At 36.3% G+C, this 26,451-nt stretch overlaps 1 protein-coding gene across 23 annotated transcripts; it reads left to right on the forward strand.

Annotated features, from left to right (window-relative positions):
• The first annotated feature begins 2,193 nt into the window (after nt 1-2,193).
• LOC108052513 (casein kinase I) lies at nt 2,194-25,525 on the forward strand. 23 transcript variants are annotated; one of them, XM_017134915.2, is made up of 13 exons: nt 2,194-2,311; nt 3,353-3,651; nt 11,121-11,329; nt 14,916-15,026; nt 16,198-16,364; nt 18,885-18,999; nt 19,055-19,323; nt 19,403-19,573; nt 20,286-20,363; nt 20,742-20,822; nt 21,907-22,005; nt 23,674-23,780; nt 24,475-25,525. In XM_017134915.2, exons 3-13 carry the CDS (start codon nt 11,218-11,220, stop codon nt 24,542-24,544), a joined length of 1,380 nt encoding a protein of 459 aa, XP_016990404.1. In that variant the 5' UTR covers nt 2,194-2,311; nt 3,353-3,651; nt 11,121-11,217; the 3' UTR covers nt 24,545-25,525. The 23 variants fall into 23 exon arrangements, 22 of the variants coding, with proteins under 22 accessions (XP_016990404.1, XP_044312795.1, XP_044312799.1 ...); XM_044456860.1 differs by lacking the exons at nt 2,194-2,311; nt 3,353-3,651 and adding an exon at nt 10,811-10,872; XM_044456864.1 differs by lacking the exons at nt 2,194-2,311; nt 3,353-3,651 and adding an exon at nt 10,811-10,872 and having other exon boundaries at nt 24,493-25,525.
• The last annotated feature ends 926 nt before the right edge of the window (nt 25,526-26,451 follow it).

Raw genomic sequence — 26,451 nt, forward strand, 5'->3', positions numbered from 1 at the left:
TTCCACCACACTCATTGCGTTCTTTTCTGCGATTTTTACCGGGTATTTGTTTCAGGAGTAGACGAATGAGGTAGACCCTTTGTACGCGTTGTGCGATATGGTATATTGTACTCGGGGAAAAGTATAGAATGAATGTAATGACGAAGGTGGGGCGAAAACGTTGGTTTGAAACTGAGTTTCTTACCGATTTACATACATCAAGTTTAAATATGTTTGAGTCGGTTTCGAAACCATTTCCTCAACCATGCCAATAAGTAAAAACGTCAATAGCTGAAATATGATTCAGCGGAATACGGGTTAATATCTCTCTTGAAATATGTTTATTCTTTAGTGATTGCTCAAGCTGAGGCGACATAAAATGGTGTTTCAAATGGATTTCAGTCATTTTTAATATACCGAATGAGTCGGCTTTGAACCCTTTCCCCTATCTCTCTGTCCTTCTCCTTCGTCTCAAGATTGTCTGTCGCGTATTTCTTCTTCTTTATGCTCTTGCCTACTGATAATTAAATAGCAACTGGTTTTTCCTTGTGCCATTGATTTGGTTCTTGGTTCGCCTCTTGTGTTTTCACTCATAATTGTTTTTAATTTTTAAAAACAAATAAATGTCGCTGGAACAGCAAACATAAATTACATTTTAATTAATTAATTGCTGGGCACCAAAGAAAACCAATAGCAACAGTAGCACACATACATATGTACACACTATAGATTCTACAGTCATCTTTCCCAGCTATCCGCCATCTCTGTCGCGCCTCTGCAATTGAGGTCAAATGCGTAGTCGCATATCAACTGCAGCAACCTCTGAGGGAGACAGAGAATCCGAGAGTAGGAGCTCAATAACCCCAAAGTCCAAGATGTTGCTCGAGTTTTTTTTTGCCGTTTCTTTACTTCGATAATTACACCAACCGAATGCACACATCTTGTGTAGCAGGCTATATCGTTAAAAAAAATAATTCGATTGAAGGTTAAATCACTTCGGACGCTAAACTAAATATTTAATCATTTAATTATGACCAAAGTCGGTATCGGTATTGACGCATTGATAGTGTGTACCGTGAACGGGAACGCTTCAATTTAATTTGTTCAACCCCTACCAGACGAAAACGGGAAATAAAGCAAATCACTGAAAAAATACAAATTGATAAATTTTTTGATTGTGATTCATTGAAATTTTTTAAAAATTGAATTTTAAATTTGTGATATTAAACAATATTTAGCCCACTGTGCTCAATCCATGGGCTTTTCTGTTAACAGACACTGTTACGGCAGCAGGCATACAGCTGTCTCGCTTATCGCCGTTTATGCATGGCACGACGGCATGAGTCACTCCCTCACTCACACTGCCTCCCTCTGCTCTACCGCCACCCTCTTGCCTATTCTCATGGACAGCAACTTCACAGTTGCGACTGCGCTTTAAAGAAATCCCCATTTAGTCAAAGCCGGAGATCGGAGGCCTCTCTTTGCCGGCTTGGTTTGGTTCACTTGTTCAGCTTCTCGTTCTTGGTGCTCCATTCTCCACCTCATTTGTGTGTGTGTTTGACAGGTGCGTTTTGTTTGTGTAACGAGTTTGCTTGCGATAGTTTCGGCCTCTGACGCATGGAAAGCTACTTGTCTCTGTCGCTCGTCATTATCAGTTTGTCGTTTGCTCTCGCACATTAGTGTTGTTGTTGTTTCTCTCTCCTACATTGACAAGAACAACAAAATTAAGCGGCAGCGGCATGAACAATAATTACATACTAATACAAACTGCTCATTTGCCGCATTTTCACACGCTCACAAGTGTTTTCACCTCGTTCTCTTTCGCTTCTCTCGCCTGCACAGAAAAAAATCGGATAAATAAAAATTTTAAGTTCGCAGGTTTATGTTCCCTTAAATATACTTTTTAATACCGTGGATAATGTGTTTTCCAATGCCAGGTCGGCTTTCGGCCCATGCGAGTAAAATTGTGTAATGAATTAGAGTCAATTTATGTTATTAAGTTGTTTTAATATAATTAATATAATGATAAATATTTGAAAAACAATTTGATGGTATATTCAAAAATGTTATTTTAAATGTTGAGCATACCTAACATTTTGGTAACAGTTTAATTTTTATTAAACATTAAATTTTCTTTCTGTGTATAAGGTTCTCTCTCGCTCTTTTCCTTTCTCTCCTGCTGCCTTTGCCATCATGTGTTCTTTGTCCGGAGCTCACTTGATTTTCGATCGCTTGGCGCGGCAGTTGTCATTCCGTCTTCTCCGCCGAATTTGTATTTTCGCAACGCAACTCTCTCGCAAATCTCGCGGAGCAGTATCTGTGAGAATTCGTGGTGTGTAGAACGGCGTTAATCGCTTTATCGCTGTGACGTTAAATAATTTGTGTTTGCTCCAGTTTCCTTTTGAAATGATTCTGAATGCAGCCACGTTTTTACACTCTTGTTGCGCTTCGTTTAAGTGTGTGTGTGTGTGTCAAAAGTTGGAGAACCAAATAAATAAACGGCCTGGAACATAACAGGAAAGAGTTGTGGCTGTCAAACTGTTTCTAAACACCTCTCTTATCTGTATCTCTATCTTTTTTGACAGTCTGCCACAACTGGAAAATATCTTTCCGCTCTCAGCTGAGTGTGTGTGTATCTTTTAGTTTTTGAGTCAGCTGTCTGTGCTTTATTTTTCCATCTTCTGCACAACTTTAACGAGTTTGGTTTTTCCCTTTCCTGTTGTTTTTTTTTAAGTACTATTCTTAGCTCGCTCGCACTTTTCTTCATTTAGCTGCACACTTTGTTTACTGTTGCTGTTGCTTTTGTTGCTGTTTCGAGCTGCCTGTTTGTACACCGGCAACATAAACTGGTTTTTCGAGTTATTTATGACTTTTTTCCACAATTTATTTTGCCTGCCTTTTTGGTATCTGTATCTGCTGCCTCCTCTATCTCTTTCGCACTCGCACTCGTACTCCTTTGTCTTTCAGACTTTTGACCTGCAAAAGAAAAGTAACAAAAAAAGAAGTGTTTAAAAGCAGTTTGTTGGGGGCGCTTGGGTCTCCGGCTTTGGTTTTAATTTCGTAATGTGGCGAAAGTTGAGCGGATTTCTCGCATATTGCAGCATATTTTCTGATCTTTCGCTCTCTTCCACTCATTCTCCCCTGCTCAATCGTACACACGCACACAAAAACAAAGCGCAGCGGATATTTCAAATTAAAAACATTTTCCAGTTGGGATTTAATAATAGTATGCGAAGAGCAAACATAAAATTGTTTTTATAATAATACTAAAATGTGTGAGTGCAAAAAAAAAGAAAGCGGAATAGTGATTAAAAAAAAGGTTGCAAAACGGAAATAAAATAAATTTTTATTTGTTGATTTTAAACCCATCCAGATGTGCAATAAATGTGCTAAAATTGTGTAAAATCCAAGCCATGCAGCTATTTAAACAATTATAATAAAGGCAGCAAGAAAACACGTTCTGAAACACAACATCATTAAACAACAACAACACGTACAACAACGAAGAGTGAACGGCCGAAGAGTCAACAACAGCTGCTCACAGTTTTACAACCACTGGGCGTCGACGATCCCCCGCGACGCTCTTCCTCTTCCACTTTCGCGGGATTCCATGCATGCGGCCCTACTCGCTTCTCGCTCCCACTGAAAGCACCGTTCCTCGGAGTTCGCCGGGTTAGTTTTCATATTTTCATCGTTTTATTGTCGAATTTTTCTTGCTGCGGCTGGCAAACTACTTGTCTACTTGTGTTTAACACATGTTAAAGGCCCCGATCCGAATAAAGCAAACTAGAAGGGTTGTTGGAACTCTCTAAGATAAGCTGTGGCACTGCGACCAGAATCGTGTTCATCAAAAGGAATTACCCTGGAAATGGACATATAATTTTAAAAAGTAACCAGTGTTTTGTCCAGATAGTAAGAGTTTTGCTTCTTTGGTTTTTTTTTGGTTTTACTTCTTTTTAATAATGTTGATAAAGGCTGGTAAAAATTTTAAGGTGCACATCCTTTTATAAATTGCTTAAAACCAATATTAGTTTATGTTGAATCTAATTCAATTTCTAATCTTTTTAGTCATAAAAAAATTCGAAAGACACTAGGTTATTTGACGGAGTTATAAATGGATTTCACCGCCGAAAAAAATTTTTTTTTTATTACTCCGAAGAATATTTTTGGCTGTCATTTTATATCATAGATTTCTTTTAATTCTTTAGTAAACTTATAAAATGTAAAATTGTCATTTCATAAGTAAATATAAACATCTTATGAAAAAATTCCTATTTTTGTTTTATTTAGTATCTCCCGGATTCAAAAAAAAATTATTTTAGAAAAACCGCATTTTAAGATTTTAATGTCTGGCGGCTTAATGACATAGACCCTTTTAAATCATGTATTTCGCAGATCGATTTGAATTTAAGGGACTGTGTTCTAGACATATGTAATTCCTCTGTACGCACTCGAACTTATCAAGTTGACTATTATGCAGGGCCACATAGTATTGAATTTTCCTGGCCTTCAGTTTGGCAATCGACTGACAGACATGCCGATTAAAGATAAATAAGAAAAAGCGTAAAAATGCAATTGCTCAAATTGCATTGGCCGCGACATTGAACTCAGCCAGAAGCTGCAAACATTGCAACAAAAACACAAAGAAAAAACCAAGGAGACGAAACTTCTGTTGGCAACGCAAACGCACGTGAGGTTTTTCAATGTCGGAAAGCCACGCCCCCGCCAGTTCCCTAACGCCCACTCATGACGGAAGGAAGGAATCAAGCGTAAATTACGGCAAAGCGGGAGGTGGTTGAAGGTGAAGGAGACTTGCACGGATTGGGGTTCTTTTGGGGTCACTCTTACCCCTTCTAAACGATCCGATAGGTTGGGCCATTCAGGAAGAAAACACTAGAAAGCAAACTACCACTATACCTCCCATACGGCTGTGGTCAGAGTAATAGACCTGAAAAATCAAATTTGATTTTACAATATTGGTTTACAGTATTACATTTCAAAACTCAGTTGCTATAAAACTTACCAACTTAAGAATCAAAAAGTATTTTTTTAAGGTATGTTTTTAAAAAAGTTAATTGACTGGAATTGTGTTTGGCCACCAGAAAAAAAGATATTGTGGTGGTATAATTAAGCTCGATGAATGTGAAATACAACCTCTGTTTGATTCACATATTACTCATTAATTTGGAAAGTCCAAGATTACCGCACCTATAAGAGGAGAACTTTTGTGCTTGTATCCCAACCGCATCAGCAATGTTGGCATGGAGGGCATTTTGCTGCACAGATATGTTCGATTGGAATTGACCTCTGTAGAACCCATTTGCAAAGCTTTTGACTTTTGCACGTGTCCGAGCTGAGGCTACACTAATTAAAGCCTCCGCCACAGACGCACACAGGTACACAACACAGATGGCCCAGAAACAGGATTTTCGTGAGGAGGGGGGATTGGATTTCATATTCAATGTTAATCTAACATGCAAAGGTCAATCGGCCATTGAGGCGCCCCATACAGACACACAAGTGCACACACACACATAGTACAGACATTGTGCACTTTTCAGTTAGAGGCTGTGGCGTTGATAGACTACGTCGTCAATGGAATTGTTGTCTCTGCCTCCGCCGCTGGAAGTGGGCTGAGGGACGTGCAGGCCCAGCCCCAAATCTGACGGTACAGTGGGTTATTTCGAGAAATAAGGGTTGAGAAAATGTTAATTTTTAGAATTTAAAATCCATAAATAGATTAAAAAGGTACCAAAAGTTTGGTAAAAAAAATTCATAAACAGTATCTTCGAATACAAATTTCTTGTGTGCATTGTTAGTTAAAGAGTCAAAATTGTTTACTGATCATGTTTGAGTAATTGAAGTCACAAGAATTATTGAGTTATAATGTACTAGCTTAAAAACAGTCCTATTTAATAGTTAATTGCTAATACTAATCAATTTTGTTTGAATTGGGCAGATTCGGGCTATGGAATTATTTAATTACATGATGCCACCCACTGTGCAACGTGCAGTGGCGCTTGCATCTCTCTCTTTCTCTGTCTCCCCTTTTCTGGATGTCCTCCCACTTTGTATCCCACTCTCTTTTTACACACTTGCCACTCGTTCATTTCGACTCGCCTATTGTCTGACGTAGCTGCTAATCAAGGCGCGCTTATCTTGCCAACTAGTGTGTGTTTGAGTTCTCGAGTGTTTCGTTGTGTGTGCAAGGCTCTCTCGCTCTCTCCGCTTATCAGCCTTGATAGGTCAGTTGGTGTGATGTGCGGGGTAGAAGGCAGGAGAGGCATGAAAGAGTGTTTGTGTGTTCATTTATGTTATGCGAATCAAAATGCTGTCATTGTAGTAGTTTTTGTTGTACTTTACAGTACCGCTTTTGCCTTTCAAAACGTCAAATGCCATTGGAAATGGATATTGACACGTTACGTTATGTCGTTATGCTGGGCGTTATAGCAATTCAATTACGTTTCAATTACCAACAACACCACCGCAGCAGTAACAGCAATCACATTAATAATCACAAGCAAAAACGTAGCTGGAGCATATCGCCAATTGAGCCAATTTATCTACACTATTGGCACTTTTATTCGTCGTTGTATGCAGTTTAAAATTACATACGTTTTCATGTATAAATTAAAGCAAAATGTGATTTGAAAATATAAGGTATTTAAACTAGCACATATGAGTCATGAGATATAGATATTTATTTTGAGATATAGACATGGACACGGTTTTATTTAAAATAATTCCTTTTGACTTAGTATTTCAAAAAATTGATTTTGGTATTTTTGGCTTCTGTAAATAAAATTGCCATAAAAATCCACATATTTCTATGATAAAAGATTTCATGGGCTTTGAAAAATACGAATTACAAAAATTGAGAATGGTAGTCGAATATTTGATTGGTTTTAATTAAATATACTAATATATATATATATAAATATATTAAAGAGTATCCCTGCTGATGTCTAAATTGCTTGGTAAGCCTTTTCAATTGATTTGCATAATTGAAATTCAATTGCTCGTGCTGGCAATTATAATGAAATTGTTTGTTTATATAAATAGAAATTACAGCAACAAATCAATTGTAAGCCTTTGGAAGAGAAAAGGAGAGAAAAAAACAAGTGCTGCATAGCGTCACACAAATCTCCAGCTGATAAGTCCCCTCCACAAACACACACAAAGTAACAAGTATAGACACCCTCACTTATCACTCGATTTCCTTTATCATTTGTTTATTTTTAAGCGCCCATTTGCTTTCTTTGATTGCTTATGTAATTTCCTTCCCCCCAAATTTTTCGGTCACCCACGGGTTTTTTTGGGGCTTCTTGTATAAGTGGTTTTTCTGGGCTTTAATTGAATTTGCAATTATGCGTGTTAGTCACAGTTTAGGAGCCACTGAGTCACCTTGATTTCCAATCAATATTCCGTCGAATTAGGCGAAATTCTTTGCGGTTTCATCTTGCTCTTTCTCGACTAGGTACACAGAAAAAACATTCATTAAATTTTGATTTTATGATTAATAATAGAACATTTTGCTGTTGGTGACAAAGGACAAGGACTCTCATTAAACGAACTTTTACAAATTTTCCAATTCGATTTGAAAATGTGGTATCTCGACCAAAATTATAAGTAAAATTATTTCATAAATATTTTCTTTTCTGTGTCGCTATTGTTGTTGTCACTAATGTTGTGGGATTCTAATTGGGATTTTCCGCTGTTTGCGGTTTCTGCTATTGCCGTCATCAGCGCAGGTTCTCTGTGTTTTCTGTTCCCTGTGCTATTTCTCTTCCCTTCCCGCCCTTTTTTCTTTGAGTCGGATTTGTGTTCAATTTACACTTGATTTATTTATGAGCCACACACTGATACAGATAACAGTGCCCCACACACACTCATTTGGGGGTGTAGGTGAGTGAGTTTGGTCAACCCACCTTGTGCATAATTTTATTTTTAGCTCTTGGCTTATTTTTAATTATTGATTTGTTTTTCTATAAGGCCAAACGGAGCAATAACTGTTTTTCCAAAATTTACTTTCCTTTAAACGGGTTGGAAGAAAAACATTTGGTTTTGCAAAAAATTATAATTTGTTTTAAGGCCAAAGTTATGTCATACCCTTTATCATGAAAAAATGTGAACGTTCGGGTCAAATTTAAGAGAATAACGACGAAAATCGTTGTTTATTTTTCGATTTTATTGCTTGTTTTTAAATTGCCATAAAACGTTCAGTGTACATGGGTCGTCGTGTTAATTCGATGAAAATGTAATTCTTAATAAGGGTCCAAAAGTAAAGAAATAAATATGCCAACATACATTTTGGAAAAAATATGTTCTATTTATATGTTCTATATATTGTATATTTCATCATTTAATTTGTTCACATACATACACATAATCGAATGCTTATTGAGCTGTGCTTATTAACCCCTTCCCATCAAGGAAACCTCTTTGCAAAACCCCAGCTGCGATTTCCAGCCGAGAGCCTTTTTCTCACATTCTGATTCATGAAAAAATAAAGGTAATCTTAAGAACAACCGGCAGCGACAAAATGGGAACCCGTTTCCAGACCAGGCCACAGGCAGTGGCAAGAAGCAGAAGGCGTAGAAAGCCAAGAAACCGACCCCAAAAGTAATGAAAACAAAAAAAGAAAACATTACGCGGAGAGCAACCAAATAAAAATGGGTTTAAGTGGGGAGCCAGATATACCGAAGAAGTGGAGACAAACGGCGATCGATCGATGGACATTCAGCCATTTATACGTTAATACCCGTTCATATGTACACAGAAACACACACTTCAGTGTGTATGAACCAGTTTTGCCCCCAGGATATTAAGCCATAAAACAGTCAAAGCAATAACAAGAAAATCATGAAAAATGAGACTTGCCGAGGCTACAAATACCCTAGAAAAGCTAACCAACTAGAAATACCCGACTAATTAGTTTTTGACGGATGAGAGACGTTTTGATTTCATTTCGTTGATAAAATGTACGTATAAAGAGCTTTGCATCTCGTTTATACATTTTAGTCTGAGATGCATATGTAACTTATAAAATGTTAACCCCATGAAATTACCATTTATTCTTGATCAGCAAATACAGTCAATTAAGTATAGACTTGTCTTTCGGTTTATAGACCACACGTATCTTTAAAACTAAAATAGCTAGTAACACAAAGGATTTTAATTTGATATCGCTTATTTAAATTACCGTTTATTTTACTAAATAAAATTAAACTTTTTTGCACTTCTAGGGTGCATGCTATGTGCGGGAATTGAATTTGGAATTAAATTTGCCTGCAAGTGTCCAGTGGCTCTGTTATGTGGCAAAGAGCTAAGAGCGAAGAAGGAACTTGTAATCGAAGTCGAACTCGAACTTGTTTCTGATTCATTTCGTCGCCTGCTCAAACCCCTTTGGCTCTTGCCTACAGCAATTTACTCTTTAATTGTTATCGGTTTTTAGTCTTTGTGATTTTTTTAACATACCCGCTTAACGGTACAATTATAGGTTGAGTGTATGTTGTTATTGCCTCTCTTTTGACATGGCAAAGAAACTTGTGGGCAGATAAGATTTTCCGACTCCCGTTCGCAGCTGGCAAATAATCGACAACTGGCAGACTGATATTAGATGAAAGTAGAAATTATGGCAACGGGAATGGAGGAGGGGGCAGATGAAAAGGTGGTCATGGAACGAGTGGGAATACCCAATAATTTCCTGTTAATCGTCTTGGGTGGAGCGGGAACCAAAACTGAGAGTCTCTTTTCCATCAGATAACCAATTAAATATTGCTATGAACAACAGCATAATGCTTAAATAGAATTGACTATATGCAATTTTTGCCATTTGGTATATTAACTTAAAGATTAGTTGTGCAAAGTTAGACTGATTGATGGCTGCAAACTTGAAAACTAAATTCTGTCATTTACGCTGCCGACGCGGCATAAGATAAAAAATTTCTGTTTTCGAAATAATAAAAGTTGGATTATCCAAATAACTAGAGTATAATTGAATGGAATATAGACAACGACCTATTGAAAATTACTGAATGCTTGCATTGAAGTTAAAAAATAGAAGCTTGCAATTAGGTGTTAAAAGATATTGCCTTTCTTTATAATAAAGTATGCTTTATCTTGAAAAGTTTATTATATTTTAATTTACTTTTTGTCTCTTTTGTCTAATTGGACTAATTCTTTCTTTTTTCCCATGATTAATTTGCTCGTTGTAAAACATCCCCGCAAGATATACATTTACAGAAGGCAACGTAACCCTTAACCCAATTAAGCAACTACTGTAAAGCTGTAATACCGATTAACCCCGACGACATTGAACTAAATTTTGCAACAATGGAAAGCATGAGAACATAAAAGATCTTTCAGTGGCCACACCCATCCAGAACTGCAACAAAGCAAAGCCTTTTGTCTTAATCAAACATATTTCCCTTGTCTGGCCATGAGTCACTCCACTACAATCCAATTCACTCGGCTCGACTCAACTTCCCCTTGAATAGTTACGGCTGAGCGAGCTCTCCGGACATGTGGCCATAACCAGCAGCTAGTTCTCTATTCCCTTTTGCAAGTCCTATAGTTGAAGAGAAACTCACCTGGCCTACACAACTCGAATCGAATCGATTTTTGTTGTGTGTGCTGTTCCACTTAAAAATGCAGAAAGTTTCTGTGTCATTGTCCTGGGTCTTTTTTGACGGGACAAGAATAAAAACTTATTTATGGAATTGTAGTAACGCCCACATACAAATGACAATTTTTGTTTTGAAGGAAAGGTTTTTGAACTTTACTATTTTCGTTTGTAAATAGTTTAGGTCCGTATACCCGGGGCATTTTGGTCTTTCAAAATTAAATGTTGCGCAAATATATATCCCTACAAACGTATATCAAGGAGGAAGAGTACGTACTTTAATAGCTAATCTAGATCGAAAATTAAATCATTTTTCAATTTGTTGCATTTAAGTAGCTTGACATTTAATGCTGGGTACACTGGAACTTTATTGACCTATATTTAATGGAATCGACTTTTCTTAAGAGAGTTAAATCCTATATCAGGTGGTTGTTGCTCCCCATTTCCAGACCAGTGAATTGTTTATTTTATTGCAATCAACTTGTTACTAATCGATTTCCGTTCCCTTTTTTTGCAGTGGCGGTGGCCCACAAACGACAACTGCCGGTCCATCCGCTGGTAATGTGGCAAATGCCACCACAGCCCTAGCCGGTGGTAAAAGCTCAAGCAATAACATGTATTCCACCCGCCAATCTGTAAGCACCACAACCGGTGTACTTATGGTCGGACCAAATTTTCGTGTCGGTAAAAAAATTGGCTGTGGTAATTTTGGCGAGTTGCGTTTAGGTAAGTACAAAACAAATTTTTGAAGTTCACTATCAATCAATTTTAATGTTAAATAATCATTTGTTTATGATGTGTTCAATGTTTTTCTTTCATTTTATATATAATTTAACTTGCCTAGCTTGAATTTTAAGTCTTATAAGTTTTATTGGGTAATCATTAATCAACTCTTGATGACATACAAATAAAGACGCCGATGCTGATATTTATAAGAGATCAAAATTATAGGCTGGAAATTACTTATTAATCTTTTGGGCTATATTCTGACATTTACCTATGTTTGTTTTTATATTTTTAAATTCGTTGGGTTGAGCGAGAAATGCACCTTTTTATTTATAGAAGCTGGTTGTTTAGTTGTAAAGGGCATCTTATTTTTTGGCAGATCTAGCATTTGTTACTGATCACAAAGTTTGTCCAACGTTTAATCGTTTCTTTCGAGTGAAAACATAATGATATAAAGAATCAATTATTAAAAATTTGTATACCCTTGCAGAGGGTATTATAATTTCAGTCAAAAGTTTGCAACGCAGTGAAGGAGACATTTCCGACCCTATAAAGTATATATATTCTTGATCAGCATCACCAGGAGAGTCGATCTAGCCATGTCCGCCTGTCCGTCCGTCTGTCCATCCGTCCGTTTCTACGCAAACTAGTCCCTCAGTTTTAAAGCTATCTGCTTGAAACTTTCCCAAAAGTTGTCTTTCTATTGCAGGTAGTATATAAGTCGGAACGAGCCGGATCGGGCGACTATATCATGAAGCTGTCATATACCTGAACGATCGGAAAAGCCATAACTTTGGTGTTTTTAAAGTTAGGAAGTTGTGACTTTTTATGAGTATTAAGAATGCATCAAATGAATCATTTTGGAGAATATAATTTACAGAATATTCTGCAAGGGTATATCAACATCGGCTCCGCCCGAAGTTAGCTTTTCTTTCCTGTTGATAAAAGATTTCTCCTTAATGTTTATGATTCAAAGCCAGACTTTGTAACTCCCGCCACCCCTTTAACCTTTTCCCTTCCCTAATTTTTGCCTGTTGGCATGCAAATAATGTCGCGTTCGGGGCTTTTGGTGTTCCCTTTTTTTTTCGTTGGCCACTTCCTTTTGGCGGGCATTCCTTACCAGGTCTGTTAACCACAATGGGAACAGTTCCCCGCTCCTTTTCACTACGAAAGTGCACAATACAACAAAATGCCATTCCATTCCGCCATCTGTTTTCTTGGCATCGTCGTTGTCGTCATTTTTGCTTTGTTTGCTAAATGCGCTTTTATAAGTTGTTTTATACAGGTCCCGCGCCACTCTTGCCGTTGTGTTTTTTTTTTGGGCCTGCCACTTCCTTTTGTGCATTTGTTGTCACATCGCCAACAGGTAGTACTATGTATATAGTCTAGCTAATTCTCAGCCGGCGGTGATAGTTCCTGCAAAACTGTAATTATCGCGCCCTCTCTTTCTCAGCCCCTCAGTCCGTCTCTTTTACAGCCCCCTCTGTCTGTCTCTTTCAGCCGGTCTGAGCCGTGCTTTTTCTTTGTTCCACCTCAGCATCTCGAGATTTTTTGTTGCATTTGTTTTGTTGGGGTTTTTGCATGACTCATTTAACAAAAGCGTTGACAAAAAACAAAAACCATTATTACGGAAAAGCAGTATTTAATTGGCTCATTTGTATTGCCTTTTCAGATTATGATAATCATAAAGTTTGACAAACACTGCTTGGATCTCATCGGTTTGGTTCAATTAAAATAAATTTATTTTTTATGACGTCGCACAGTCTATTTCATTTCGCTTATGATATCATTTTTATTAATTGTGGTCTATAAATACCCTTTGCTAAGTATATGTTTGTTGATTCTGTTTCGGTTTGTTATTAAATCAGATTAGTGCTGACGTTCAGATAAAAGTAAAATGTTTCGCCTTGTACTTTTTGGGAATTTTCTTAAAATGAAATCAAAATGACATAATTTGACTTTTGGTTTTTAGCAAAGGCCTCTTTGTGTTTTCCCATTTCAAAACAGAAGAATACCAGTATATTATAGAAACAGCTGGGAAACCAGAACGTTGACCAACCTAAATACTTTTCCGCCTCTTTTCTTAGCTCGTTTTTATGGGCACTTTGCGTGGGCGTTTCTCGTTTAATTTGGGAATTTTCGTTTTATTTTTGTTTAGCGCAGCACGCCCTTTATTAAATTTATTTTCTCTCCGTTGTTTTTTTTGTTTCTATGAGCGGTTTTATTGTTTATAGCGCGAAACTTGTTTTTGACGAATCTTTTGAGGTTTGTTTTCCATTTTATGCGGTTTTTGAACTGCAATTAATATTCTACATTGCGTTAGGTCACGGTATTTGTTCATTTACTCATCGGTTGTGATTTTGGTCTTGTAGCCTCGTGGTTTTAGTAATCATGAACAAAATCCTAAAAATGGTAAATCCCACAGTGAATTTGAATATAATAGAACAGAATGAACCTACTTTAAAGTTGTACATCTGCAGTCAGACGAAATTGAACATTCTTTTCGAACAGACCAGAAATTTTTCCATTGTAGACAAAAAATTTAAGATCAACAAATTAGTGCTAGTTTAGCCTTTTTCTTTTGCTCGCTTTAATGCCGAAGTGTTCTAAGAAATCAGCAGTGCTTTCAGGGGGCCTGGTGGGCAAAGGGCATTGGTTGGCGGTATTTTCTAGCATGTAATCAAAATCATGCGGCTTCCTATCGCCATGTTTGTATCTATTTGTGTGCGACGACTCTATCACCGCTATAATGTTGTGTCTGTTGATAAGCAGCGTCTGTCTCAACTACCCACCCACCCAGCTAACTCATAAGCCCAACCCAAGCCACCCACACATTCTTGGTGGGTTCTCTCACCGCATTTCTCATGACATAATTTCGCACATGAGCGCACTGTACGTCGTTGACATATTCTCTCAGCTTCTGTCTGCGTCTCCGTTCTGTCGTCATATCTAAAATGCAATTCACAAATTATATTCGGCCTTGTTCTCTATTACACTTCCGATAGATTTTCTTGAATTCCACACCATAACTCGTGTTATGGATAAAGGCATCCAAAAGATCTTAAATGTTAATTTGTAGGATAAGTAAAATTAAGTTATGCCCATAACATTGTAAACGTTATTTAAAAAAATGCCAACTTTATACTGAAGTTTGGTTAAAGAAGATTTCTTTGGCACCCATTTTAAAATGTATTTAAAATGTATTTAATTAAATTGTTTGAAAAATATTAAAATCGGTATCGTTTTAAAATTATTGAAGTGGTCGAGAACAAGGAAAGAAATATTGCAGGTTTCTTATTATTATAATTCTTTCCATTTGGCTAGGTCGTCGAATGTGTTGCTTTGGTGTTGGTGGTGTCGGAGGGCGTAATGGGCGTGGCACTGCTGATAACAGTGGGGCAGGTAAACACGTTGAATGCATGCGATTCGCGATAGTCTTGAGCATGTAAAAGCACTTGTGTGTACGAGACTCTTCCTTTTCTTTTTTGAACTTTTGGTGTTGCCCTTTGGTACTATTATTATTTGTTTTATGATTGCATTTGAGACATTTAACATTTAACTAATCCGGATTCCTCTTCTTTTGCAGGCAAAAATCTTTACAACAATGAACATGTAGCAATAAAAATGGAGCCTATGAAGTCAAAGGCTCCGCAACTACACTTAGAGTATAGGTTTTATAAACTATTAGGATCACATGGTATGTAAACTATCAATTTATTACTCTGCAGTCCGTCCTACGATCCAACCCTTAACCTTTTTCCGAAGCTGTTGTCCCACCAAACACTAACTAATCAACTAACTAACCAATGTCCAAAGACCTCTGCACGGGAGAGAATTCAAATAGCTCTGAAGAAGTACAGATTGTACTCATTTTCAATATTTACCCATGCCGGTCGCTTTATATCCTTGTCACTCCCTATCTATATACTATACCCATCTCTATCTATTACTAACCTTAAACTACTGAAAGTAAAAAAGTTTTGCACCGTTACCACCACTTGAATAGTTTCATATGTAAACGAATATATTTATAATTTTTGTATAACACTTCTGGTACCTCGCAAGTGCTAGAAGCATTGCGAAAAAAGAATACGACGAACAGAAAAACATGAATAGATTTTCTCAAGCATATTTTCGGAGGTCGGTCGGTGCGTGAAGTGAAATTTGAAAAATATTAAATGAATGAAATACGAAAACTGTATAAACACGTCTTGTATATTGTAAGTCTGTAGTGGAACAGCTCAGGCTGCAACTACAATTACTTGTATACCCGCTAATGTAAAACAGCTCGAAAATCACTTTACAGCCTATTTAAATCTCTATATATGTATATTTCCTACTATATATATCGATTTCTAAACTATTACCAGACTTTTGATTAATTCTTGTTTTTTTTTCGTTTGAAAATCCTTTGTTTTCCATTGCTTATTCTTATTTGTTGTTTATATGAATATATTGCTCTCTGTTTCCCTCCATTATTCATCAACTACTACAAAAATAACTACACCAAAACCCAAAATGTTCGCCATAAATTATAAAACAAAAACACCGCTAAATTGAAATTTAAACCCGAAACCGATCATCATGCGCTGCTCTCTTTCTATCTATATATTTCTCCCCGTGTCTGCTGCAATCTACCACAACATTACAACCAACTCGAAACTGAACTGAATTGAACCAACCATCAAACAACCAACTACAATCAATTGTTGCATAATACATTTTTATGCCATGTTGCTATAATAATGAACCAACCCCTCACTCACCATCCCCACCACCATATTGGATCCCGAATCGGAATTGGAATTGGATTCTGTCTGTATCTGACCGAAACGAAACGCAACATCGAAATCAATATCAAAATGCAGCCGATAACGCCCCAGATGGCATACCACGCATTTATCATTTGGGCACATGCGGTGGCCGTTACAATGCCATGGTTTTAGAGTTATTGGGATTATCATTAGAAGATCTCTTCAATATTTGCGCCCGTAAATTTTCACTTAAGACTGTATTGATGATAGCGAAACAACTTGTAAGTGTGGCTTTCTCCAAGAACGAAAAAAAAAATCAACACCAAAAGGTGTTTTTGGCGAAAGTAAAGCGGGTTTCACTTGATTAAAAGAAATACATTAGTTTCATTATAGCATTAGATTAAAATTCCGATGCTCAAACAACCAGCATTCTTCTTTATATTTTTCTATTTTACACCTATTATCCAGCAAATATTGCATATTAAATCGATCTGTTTAACAGTTATATCTTGTGAAATCCGCCAGCATCTCGTCCATAAACCGATTTTGTAATTTCTAATTTATATTTTGAATCAAAGTGTCTCAACGGCTTTAATAAAGGTTATCTTTTTGTTTTCTTGGTTTAGTATGTTTTAGTATTCACGCAATGAACGTTAGCCAAGTTTTTAGTTTACTGTAGATATGTTGAAAAAGTAGTAGAAGTAATAATACTTTTTTTTTGTTGCAACTTCCAATATCGTATAACGGATCTGCAAAAAAACTTTTATAACCACCAAAAGTAATACCCCGAAAGCATGTAAACAAAGCGTCGCATATAGAATTTGATAAAAGGTATACAATAAACACTTTTTGTACATAAAACAATCTGAAATCTTCTTCTTTGGTATTTTCAAGTAAAAACAACTGAAATAAAGCCATTTAAACAGTTTCGTTGTTAAACTTGCTAATACTTTACTTCACTTATGTTTTCATTTATTAAACTTATTTTGGCATACGCTCTATTCTTTCATTGATAAAAAAAGTGAAATGTATATAATTAACCAAAATTACTAACACAGTTGCAAAAGATCTACCGAATCCGCTGTCGGAGTTCAGAAAATCCCAAGAACCTGTTATACACACCACACACACAACCACCTTCAAAGACTACTTTAGTGTTAAGATTAGTTGTAAGCACACACAAAACTGTTATAACCGCGTTTAAGTTTCTACTGGTTAGGTCAAATGAGGTTCGGAAGAGGAGGATGAGTTGGTAGGTGAGTTCCCATCTCCAGGTTGGTCGTCCAGCAGGCTTTTCCTTGTGTATATGCTTCGAGAATCTCTATTTTTGTTGTTCTTGTTGTGTTTAGCACAGTTGCCGATTATGTATTAATATTTTCACTCGATCTCTGTCGAATTAAAGGTGGTAATATCGTAAGACGCGCTACACTAACCTCCAAAACATGAGCCGTAACTTCATCGCTCTCTACACATCACTCTCCCACTCTATATTTCTCCTTTTTGTTGTGCCCGACCCGTCAAATCAATAAAAATGCAGCTTAAAAACAAAAAGTTATATATTAAAAAAAATGTTTTCTATTTTGTAAATCTTATCTTTCTTTCTTCTCTCTCCCATCTCTCTTTATCTCTTGGTCACGAATTTTTGCATAAATACAACAAAAACAACAACAACAAATCGAACAACCAAAAAACTTTTGTGCGCTGTCCAACACTCGAATAAATAATAAACACTCGCTCGCTTCCTCCAAAAAAAATTCCATGTCAACCCAACCAACCAACTGAAAAAAAATCGACCAATCAATCAATCGATCGATCAATCGATAGCAGAGGGTGTACCAGAAGTATATTACTTCGGCCCCTGCGGCAAATACAATGCTCTTGTTATGGAGTTGCTTGGTCCATCACTCGAAGATTTATTCGATATTTGCGGCAGACGTTTCACTTTGAAGAGCGTACTTCTGATAGCTATACAATTAGTAAGTACAACCACAACAAAATCCACCAAAAACAAAGAAAACAACGCAGCGAAAACCACAGAAACCTGCAATCAGTAAAGTTTCCTTAAGCACGCGCATACTTCTGCACATAATCACATTCACAACACTGGTAGCCGAGGCCAAAATTAACCAACACTAGTACTAAGATCAAGATCGAAACACTTTTTGTTCGTTTTGCGTGTGAGTGGTTGGGGTGTGTATATGTTTTTATTAGGGTTGCTTGGTTCATAATTATATTATACTTTTAACTCTTACTATTTATTATATTTTCATTACTAACAAACAAAAAAAACCAATAGGTCGCTGCCTTTCTATCTCGACTCTCTCCGACTCACTTTTTAGTCATTATCGTAGACGCCTGGTTAAGGTTTAATTTATACATAAGTTTTAAGTTTTGTTTTGTAAATTCATTAAGAGGCATAATTCACTTCAAATGCTTCTCTACCGAAATAGTTTTTAAATATCAGATACGAATACAGCGAAACCAAAAACAAACGTTCATTGTAATTAAATTAAATTTGCATGCACACATCAATTTGTAGTTTAATTTAGATATTTATTAGTTTTTTAAATTTATAATTTATCAGCGAAAACAATAGATAAATAAATAATGCCGTTGCCATCAAAAACGAAAAAATTTACAGCAAAAACATAAACAGCTAGTTGAGACACTACAGAAAAAATTAAAAATTATTAACATGTAAGCCAATTAAAAAAAAGAGCATTCCATAGGTTTTAAAATAACCATAACTTTGAATAAACTAACATATTTTCCTTATATATCCCAAACAATTTAAAATTTAGCTCCACCGGATCGAATATGTTCATAGTCGGCACTTAATATATAGGGATGTGAAACCAGAGAACTTTCTCATTGGCAGAACGTCAACAAAACGTGAAAAAATTATACATATAATTGGTAAGTCAGTTGTTTTATTTAATCCTTAACATAGACTAACTTTGGTTTTCAACAGATTTCGGTTTGGCCAAAGAATACATTGATTTAGATACAAATAGACATATACCATATCGGGAGCATAAGTCCCTAACTGGAACGGCACGTTATATGTCAATCAATACGCATATGGGGCGTGAGCAGTCGCGACGCGACGATCTGGAGGCATTGGGTCATATGTTTATGTATTTCTTAAGAGGTTCACTGCCGTGGCAAGGCCTGAAGGCTGATACACTCAAGGAGAGATATCAAAAAATCGGTGATACGAAACGAGCAACGCCCATCGAGGTAACTATACGACAGTATATACCTAAAATCTTTTCGACCATGGTAATCCTTTAACTAACGTTTTGTTATTTTCTTGTAGGTGCTTTGCGATGGACATCCGGAAGAGTTTGCGACATATTTGCGTTACGTACGGCGGTTAGATTTTTTCGAAACTCCCGACTATGATTTTCTGCGAAGACTGTTTCAAGACTTATTCGATCGTAAGGGATACACTGACGAGGGCGAGTTCGACTGGACAGGGAAGACAATGGTGAGTTATCGTTTTTTCGACTTCATATTACACTATTTAAGACACCTAAAGAACACTTAACACAACGAAAACTCCGCCGAATTCTGAAACTTAACCCTAATCTAATTCATAGGAGACATAGAGAAATGCAAGCCATTAGATATTTAACAATATGATATCCATACCAGTTACATATCCCGATAGCACTCTTAAGTTAATTATCATGTAACTCTTAAACCATTTCTAATGATGGGAAGCATCAGGCATGACAAAAGGAACTCAATTGACAGAGCCATATTACTAGCACCACTGACGCCATCACCCCAAAACCACTGTGAATGATCTGAATTAACCCAAATGAATGCAAGCCCCTTGGGATCGTAAGTTGGTATGACGACCTAATTAACCAAGCTCTAACATGGCTGGATCCTCGTTGTAGCGCCATAGTTTGCCCGCCACTCGCCGCTGCTGCAGGGGCTCAACTTGTTCTGAAGTTTGATTCATGTTGCCAACGGCATATGTTAAATCTTTCTGCCTTCAATGACTTGACTGAAATATATATTTTTATAAAGTATCCCACCCACTGGCAAGTTAGGATCTTAAATTAAAGAGCATTAAAATCAGTAAAAACCCAAACACAACTCCGAACAAATGCAAAGTGTTTTAATCTCTTAAACTTCCCTCTAAATGTTTTGGAATTGATATTGAAGACTTTCTGTGTTTTGATTTTAAGACCAAGGAACAGCTGGACCAAATGAAGGTCATTAAGAATGCACCGCCATCGCATTTGGCCAAAAATAAGTCTGACAAGGTACAGAAAAGAAACAGAAATGAGGAAATGTATATTTAAAATCAAAATTGAAATCATTGTTGCATAGCTAAGTATAACGCTCGATCGCTCACTCAGTGTTGGTAAATGCTTGTTCTCAGTGTGTAAGCTCGTTGCTTTAAGTGGTTAAGCTAGCGTATGTTAAGTACAAAATTAATGACTAACTTAAGCAACCAATTGATGCCATTTTTAACAGCACTTTTCTTCTCTCCTTGATCTCTTTTCTCTTTTTTCGGTTGTCAACACCGTTTCATGTGCGTGTAACTCTCTGTGTGTTTTTAAAACAAAACTACTGCTTCATCTATATATAAACATGTTATCGAATTAAAAAAATGCATTTACATCACTGACATATAACAGTCAACGCCCGTCGGATCTCTGCAAACTGGCCATGAAGTCATCATTTCACCAAATAAAGATCGTCATAATGTTACGGCTAAGGTAAAGTATACAATATGCAATGATTTACTATCTCAGACCGAAAAGGAAAACAATTTGTTCTCTCTATCACTGACAAAATTAAACTCGATTATTTTTTAATAATGTCTATAAGATAAAAACAGTTATCCTCGTTTCAACTTAGCTTTAGCAAACTTTGTTATCCTTGGTTACTCAGTTTTTTACTTCTAACATTCGTTCTTAACTGCTCTTCTTTCTCTACTTATGCTCAACGCTTTTGTTTTGATCCTACTCTTCTCCCCTCCTCACAACATTTAATATGTAAAAAACTATAGGACGTTTCTTATTTTGATTTTGATGACGAAGTTGATAATGAGAATGAAGAATATATAATACTTCAGGTTAGACGTTGTAGGCTTGAAAAATATCTCTGTACTGGTTAGTGTGAATTAAAGTGCTCTTTTACTCTATATATGTACATACACTTGATTCTGGTTCTAGACTACATTGCTAGGTTTACGGATGACTTATTCTTTCGGTTCCTTAGCTTTCGTTAATTAAAGCTATGCTAGGATACAACTAAGATATTTATTAAATCGATTTTTATTGACGGCCTTACATGAGGCTGAATATTCCCAAGCTACTTGTGGAGAAGCTCGACTAACCTAGTTTTAAAATTGCTTGAATCAATCGGTGAACGGGACTTGTAGACTAAATCAATCTAACTTGGTCTAATATGCGCTCTTAATTGTGGCCTTGGTTAATTAAATGAATTTTTTTGGCTTTAATTGTCTATTGTATGAATTAAACCTTTTTTTTGGTTGTATTTTTTGCACACTCTTGACTTGCTTTAGTTTTATTTAGACTCACACACTCCCTAAATTGAACACACTCGCATATAATATTAAAGCTGTATCTGTCTCTTTGTTGTACAAAACAAAACAAAAAATTACAAATCAAATTTAAATTAATTATTGATAAATTTGCATACATCCGTTTCCAACAATTGCCCGCTCGCTCGCAAAACCGAACTGAACTGTACCCAATCGAAAACAAAAAAATAATCAAAACCAACTGTCCAAATCCTTCACTACCACCACCACCACCATAACCCGCCCAACCACAGACAAATGCCAAAGGAGGTGTTGCTGCGTGGCCTGATGTGCCAAAGCCTGGGGCAACACTGGGCAATCTAACGCCGGCCGATCGGCATGGTTCAGTGCAGGTAAGTTCGCTGCGACAACCGGCCAGTGTTGTACAACTGTTTTTTCTTTTCCTTCCGTTTCCGTTCCGTTTTATTTCTGTTTTGTCGCTCGCTCGCCCGCTCAGTCTTCAGTCTGTAATTGTACATACATTAAAAAAAACTTAGCAATCCAACTCCTGGTCAAGACATAGCATAAATATAAATACTTTGTAATCGCCTCATTATTTTATTGAACTCTTGTTCGATTGTGATTTTGTACATAATTGCCTAAATATATTTCCTACAATTATTACAACGAAACATTATCTATCGCAGACTGTTATATTTTTGGCCTTTTCAATTCTAATGTTTTCACTTGATTTACTCTACATTAGCTCAACAAGGTACTGAACAATAATTTCTTCTCCCAACGTGTGTTATTCCCACTCCTCTCCACTATAGTTCATTCCACTTCCGTTCAGTTTGATTTTGTTTCTTCAACACGTTTTATTCGTTTTCTTCTTGGGGATTTTTTTTTCTCGGATCTTCCTATTATTTTTTTGAACCTAGAGTTTTCCTCGATAAGAGTGGAACTGATTGATACTTGAGGATCCTAAAATAAAACTGCATGAGAGACGAAGAAGAAACGTAGGCTCTCTTTTTGTGCACGGTACTAAATGCATGTTTCAGCTGTGCATTAACCAACACTGGTCTAGCCATAACTGTACTTGACTGCATGCCACACATGACATTATACTACTCTAGAAAAGCATGGATCACATACCACACTTTCGCAGTCGTAGAATAAGTAGAGTAATTATTTTAAGAACTCAGCTGGAGGAACCTCATTTCTCATAAAGCGACATAATTGGCATGCCCTTACGATTCGGAGAGTCTCTTCTGATGTATCGAATCAAATTCGAATCCCAAACACAACTTATTACAGAGATTGCCTGAAGATTCGAGCTCGGATGATGATAGCCCCTTTGATGCTTACTATGAGAAAAGCGATCCGGAAGACGACCCTAAGAAATAAGACACCACACCAAAGACCTACCAACACTACTACTTTACTTCCTAATACCACGGCTTCTACTAAAATTTAATCGACATTCTCCTTCGACAAAACCTAAAACGGGTTTCCTTTTCTTTTATTTTCGTTTTCCAACACTTGCGCGAGGTATTTTCTATATTAATTTGTCTGTCATCCGGTCTTTATTTCTGTCGTGCGTGTCTTGTACCTGTCCAACATCAATATATATATATATGTTTGTGTGTGATCTGAAAACGAGTCCTGACGATCCAGGCAATCTCCGTATTAGGTTGAGGAAGAGAGCTACATACATATTTATTCAAACCAATGTATATAGAACAGGCTCTGGCTTAAACATTGCAGACCGAAATTATAAATTTTTCATTCGTTGTCTACTCAATTTTGTAGTGATACCGAAATAGTCCTTGTTGTGTATAACAGTTTCGTTCTGTGTGTTGTCTGTAATTTCAATTGATAGTTTTTTTGTCGACTGTATTTCAACTGGTTCATTTTTGATTAGTGAAATAAATAAAGCGGTGTAAATCGTTAAATAATGTTTAATCACTACTTACTGTATATACTCGTACTATATGTTTAGTACAAAAGTTAATGGCGAGTGGAGACTAATAATACAATGTTATCCATTTTTTTCTCTGTTCTGTGTTGTTCCTTTGCAGGTTGTGAGTTCGACGAACGGCGAACTAAATCCGGACGACCCCACGGCCGGACACTCAAACACGCCCATCACACAGCAGCCGGAAGTCGAAGTGGTCGATGAAACAAAGTATGTGTTACCCAGGCGATCAATTAATCGGTATATCGATATGTAGCCTAACATTTAGACGTGTTGCGGGATAGGCTGAATAATGTATAGACTAAATTATGAAAAAATAAATTTTGGTGGATACGCCGATAATAAAAACGAACTGGCAGTTTAACAGGCACGGATAAAGATTATGATATGCAAAAGTTAGCTTAATTTGTCTTGATATTTGTCCTTTAAATAAAAATACTTTTAATAATTGCGCTTTAATGGAATCAGAATCATTTACTTTCGAGTATATTAAATATAAATTGCTTTAAAAAGTGATCACTCGATTATGTTCTCCACTCGTAAAAGATAAAGCTTAATTATTGAAATAAAAAATTGTCATAGATAGAAATTAGAATATATCAAACACACATTATTTTTTGTGTGTTTGATATGTAGATTTTTTTATTTTTAGCTTAGATAAAAACGCAAAAACCGCCAATGCCGGATAGATATATCGATACATTGATTAACAGATCCACTAGATAAATAGTGAATTTTTTGCTTTGTCGTTTTAATGCGCAACTTCCGTTTTCCGTTCTCTTTTTCTCTCTCTCCCCCGACCACTCCACTGCCACTGCCTCTGCCTACGTCTCCCCCTCTGAATCCGTATCCGAATCCGTATCCGTATCCGTCTCATTTCTGTCCCTTGGTTAACTGTCTCCAGTGGTTCCTTATATTCCAGATGTTGTTGTTTCTTTAAACGAAAGAAGAAGAAATCGACGCGCCAAAAATGACTAGACGGTGTACAATGTAGTCCAGAACGCGAGGCAGTCACCCTGCTGCGCGCCACTTCACATTCAAACTCACGGGATAGCGTATTGAATAATCCGAGTCAGGATTATATCCAGCAGGCAACGTCGCAGCACACGTTGCGTTATCCTCCATCCGCGTCGATGCTGACGCCAACACCAACTACAAACACACCGACACTTCCGTTGTAATTTATATAAATATAAAGCCAGATGCAAAATGCAAAAAGCAACAAAAAAATATTAAATCAAACAAAACGAAACCCAACAACAAAACAAAAAGAAAAACAAAAGAACCCGTAAACATTAAATACACTAAAAAACAGTAAAAACAAACAAAATGAAACCAATTTTGATTAATTATTGTAATGATTGTATTTTATTATTATTTTTATTATTTACCAATTTTGCGTTTATTATATAAATTATTATAATTATTAATTATATTATTAATTAATGCTATTATAAATAAAAAGAAAACAAAATTCAAACGTAATTCAAGCCGACTAGACACGACACTGCAATTCAAGCAAAGAATCACTCACAATCTAGGCAGCTCCTCCCGTCGGTGTCTTGTGAAAGGAATCGGAAAGAAAGCTCCCCAATACCACTACCAATACCAATACCCCTCAGAACCCAATTGCTCTTAACTGAAGGAAACTTAAACACACAAAAACCACTTAAAGCATATTTATATATTATATACATCTATTAAAAGAGACGAAAACAAAACTAGTGCAGCATCATTTAATGAGAGAAAGAAAACATATTTATACGCAACCAACAACAACTTGTAAATTATAATGAATGAAAAAAGAAAGCGAAAATAAACATCATTTTTTAAAACTATTCAAACTTAATAAATGTATGCAGCTATATGAAATCATCTAATACCATAATACGTGTACCATTGTCAGACAAATAGCAAACCAATAAAAAAGGTAAAATGTTGTATTCTGAACACTATTCATTAAATACTCCATTAATGGGCTTCATAATTTTTCTACGATTATTCGTCGTCCTTTATGGATATCAAACAAAATGGATAAATGTCCAAATTTGTGACATTTGGTAAGCAGATTAAGCTGTGCTTCCAGTTTTAACCACATAAGGAAGAAAAAATACCCTTAACTCTACAATGGTACATTCACGTTTTGTGAAAAATTAACATCAGGCGGACGTTAGTGGCTTATCAATGGCTGATAACGATTTTAACTTAACTTTAACCTCATTAAATATCTTCGGTGTAAATGGAAAGACTAGTATCTCAAGATTATCCACCACACAAAATTATTACAGACACTTTTAAGAAGTTATATCTGTTTGCTTATATCTGTTATACTGTCTTGTAAAAATCAAATATTTATTTGCTTTCCCCTAATGAATGTCACAGTTTAGAAATGTTCTAATCAATACTGTAAATCTATTGTTGTTAAAAGTCATCTCTGCAAAACAAACTTTGTTGATTTTACCAATAAAGATGATTGCTATTTGTTTGACAATGACTCTATGTATGCAGCTATATGATGTCTCAGATATACAGTGTACTTGTATGAATCGCCACTCAGCGTAGGCAGCTTGGTTTAGATCTGTTTTGAATGCACTTTTCTAATGCTAATATGTACATATATACACAAAAGTATTTTGATATATATACACGTCTATGTATCGGATAAATCAAAAAGTAGAAATCCCTTTTGGTAGTCAAATTAATTTGGAGCATTTATTTTTTGGATCGTTTCTTAGGTAATTTTTCGTTTATAATGTGCGAAGTTAGTGGAATAAATTTGTTAGGGAACTCCCAAAGTTTCCGCACAGATCTATTACCTGATAGGTAAATACTAATGTACTGAGCCATTTCTTTGATATTACGTGATATGAGCACTAAACTA

Source organism: Drosophila rhopaloa, unplaced genomic scaffold (genome assembly GCF_018152115.1).
Source record: "Drosophila rhopaloa isolate 14029-0021.01 unplaced genomic scaffold, ASM1815211v1 contig_155, whole genome shotgun sequence".
Classification (NCBI taxonomy): Eukaryota; Metazoa; Arthropoda; class Insecta; order Diptera; family Drosophilidae; genus Drosophila; species Drosophila rhopaloa.

Excerpts from the sequence above, each read along its gene's own strand:
- LOC108052513 (XM_044456860.1), top strand. The coding sequence starts at position 10,826 with ATGTTGCGCAAATATATATCCCTACAAACGTATATCAAGGAGGAAGA. Across the intron at positions 15,027-16,197 it reads TAAACTATTAGGATCACATG|CCGATAACGCCCCAGATGGC; the intron begins GTATGTAAACTA and ends ATCAAAATGCAG. Across the intron at positions 19,324-19,402 it reads AACGAGCAACGCCCATCGAG|GTGCTTTGCGATGGACATCC; the intron begins GTAACTATACGA and ends ATTTTCTTGTAG.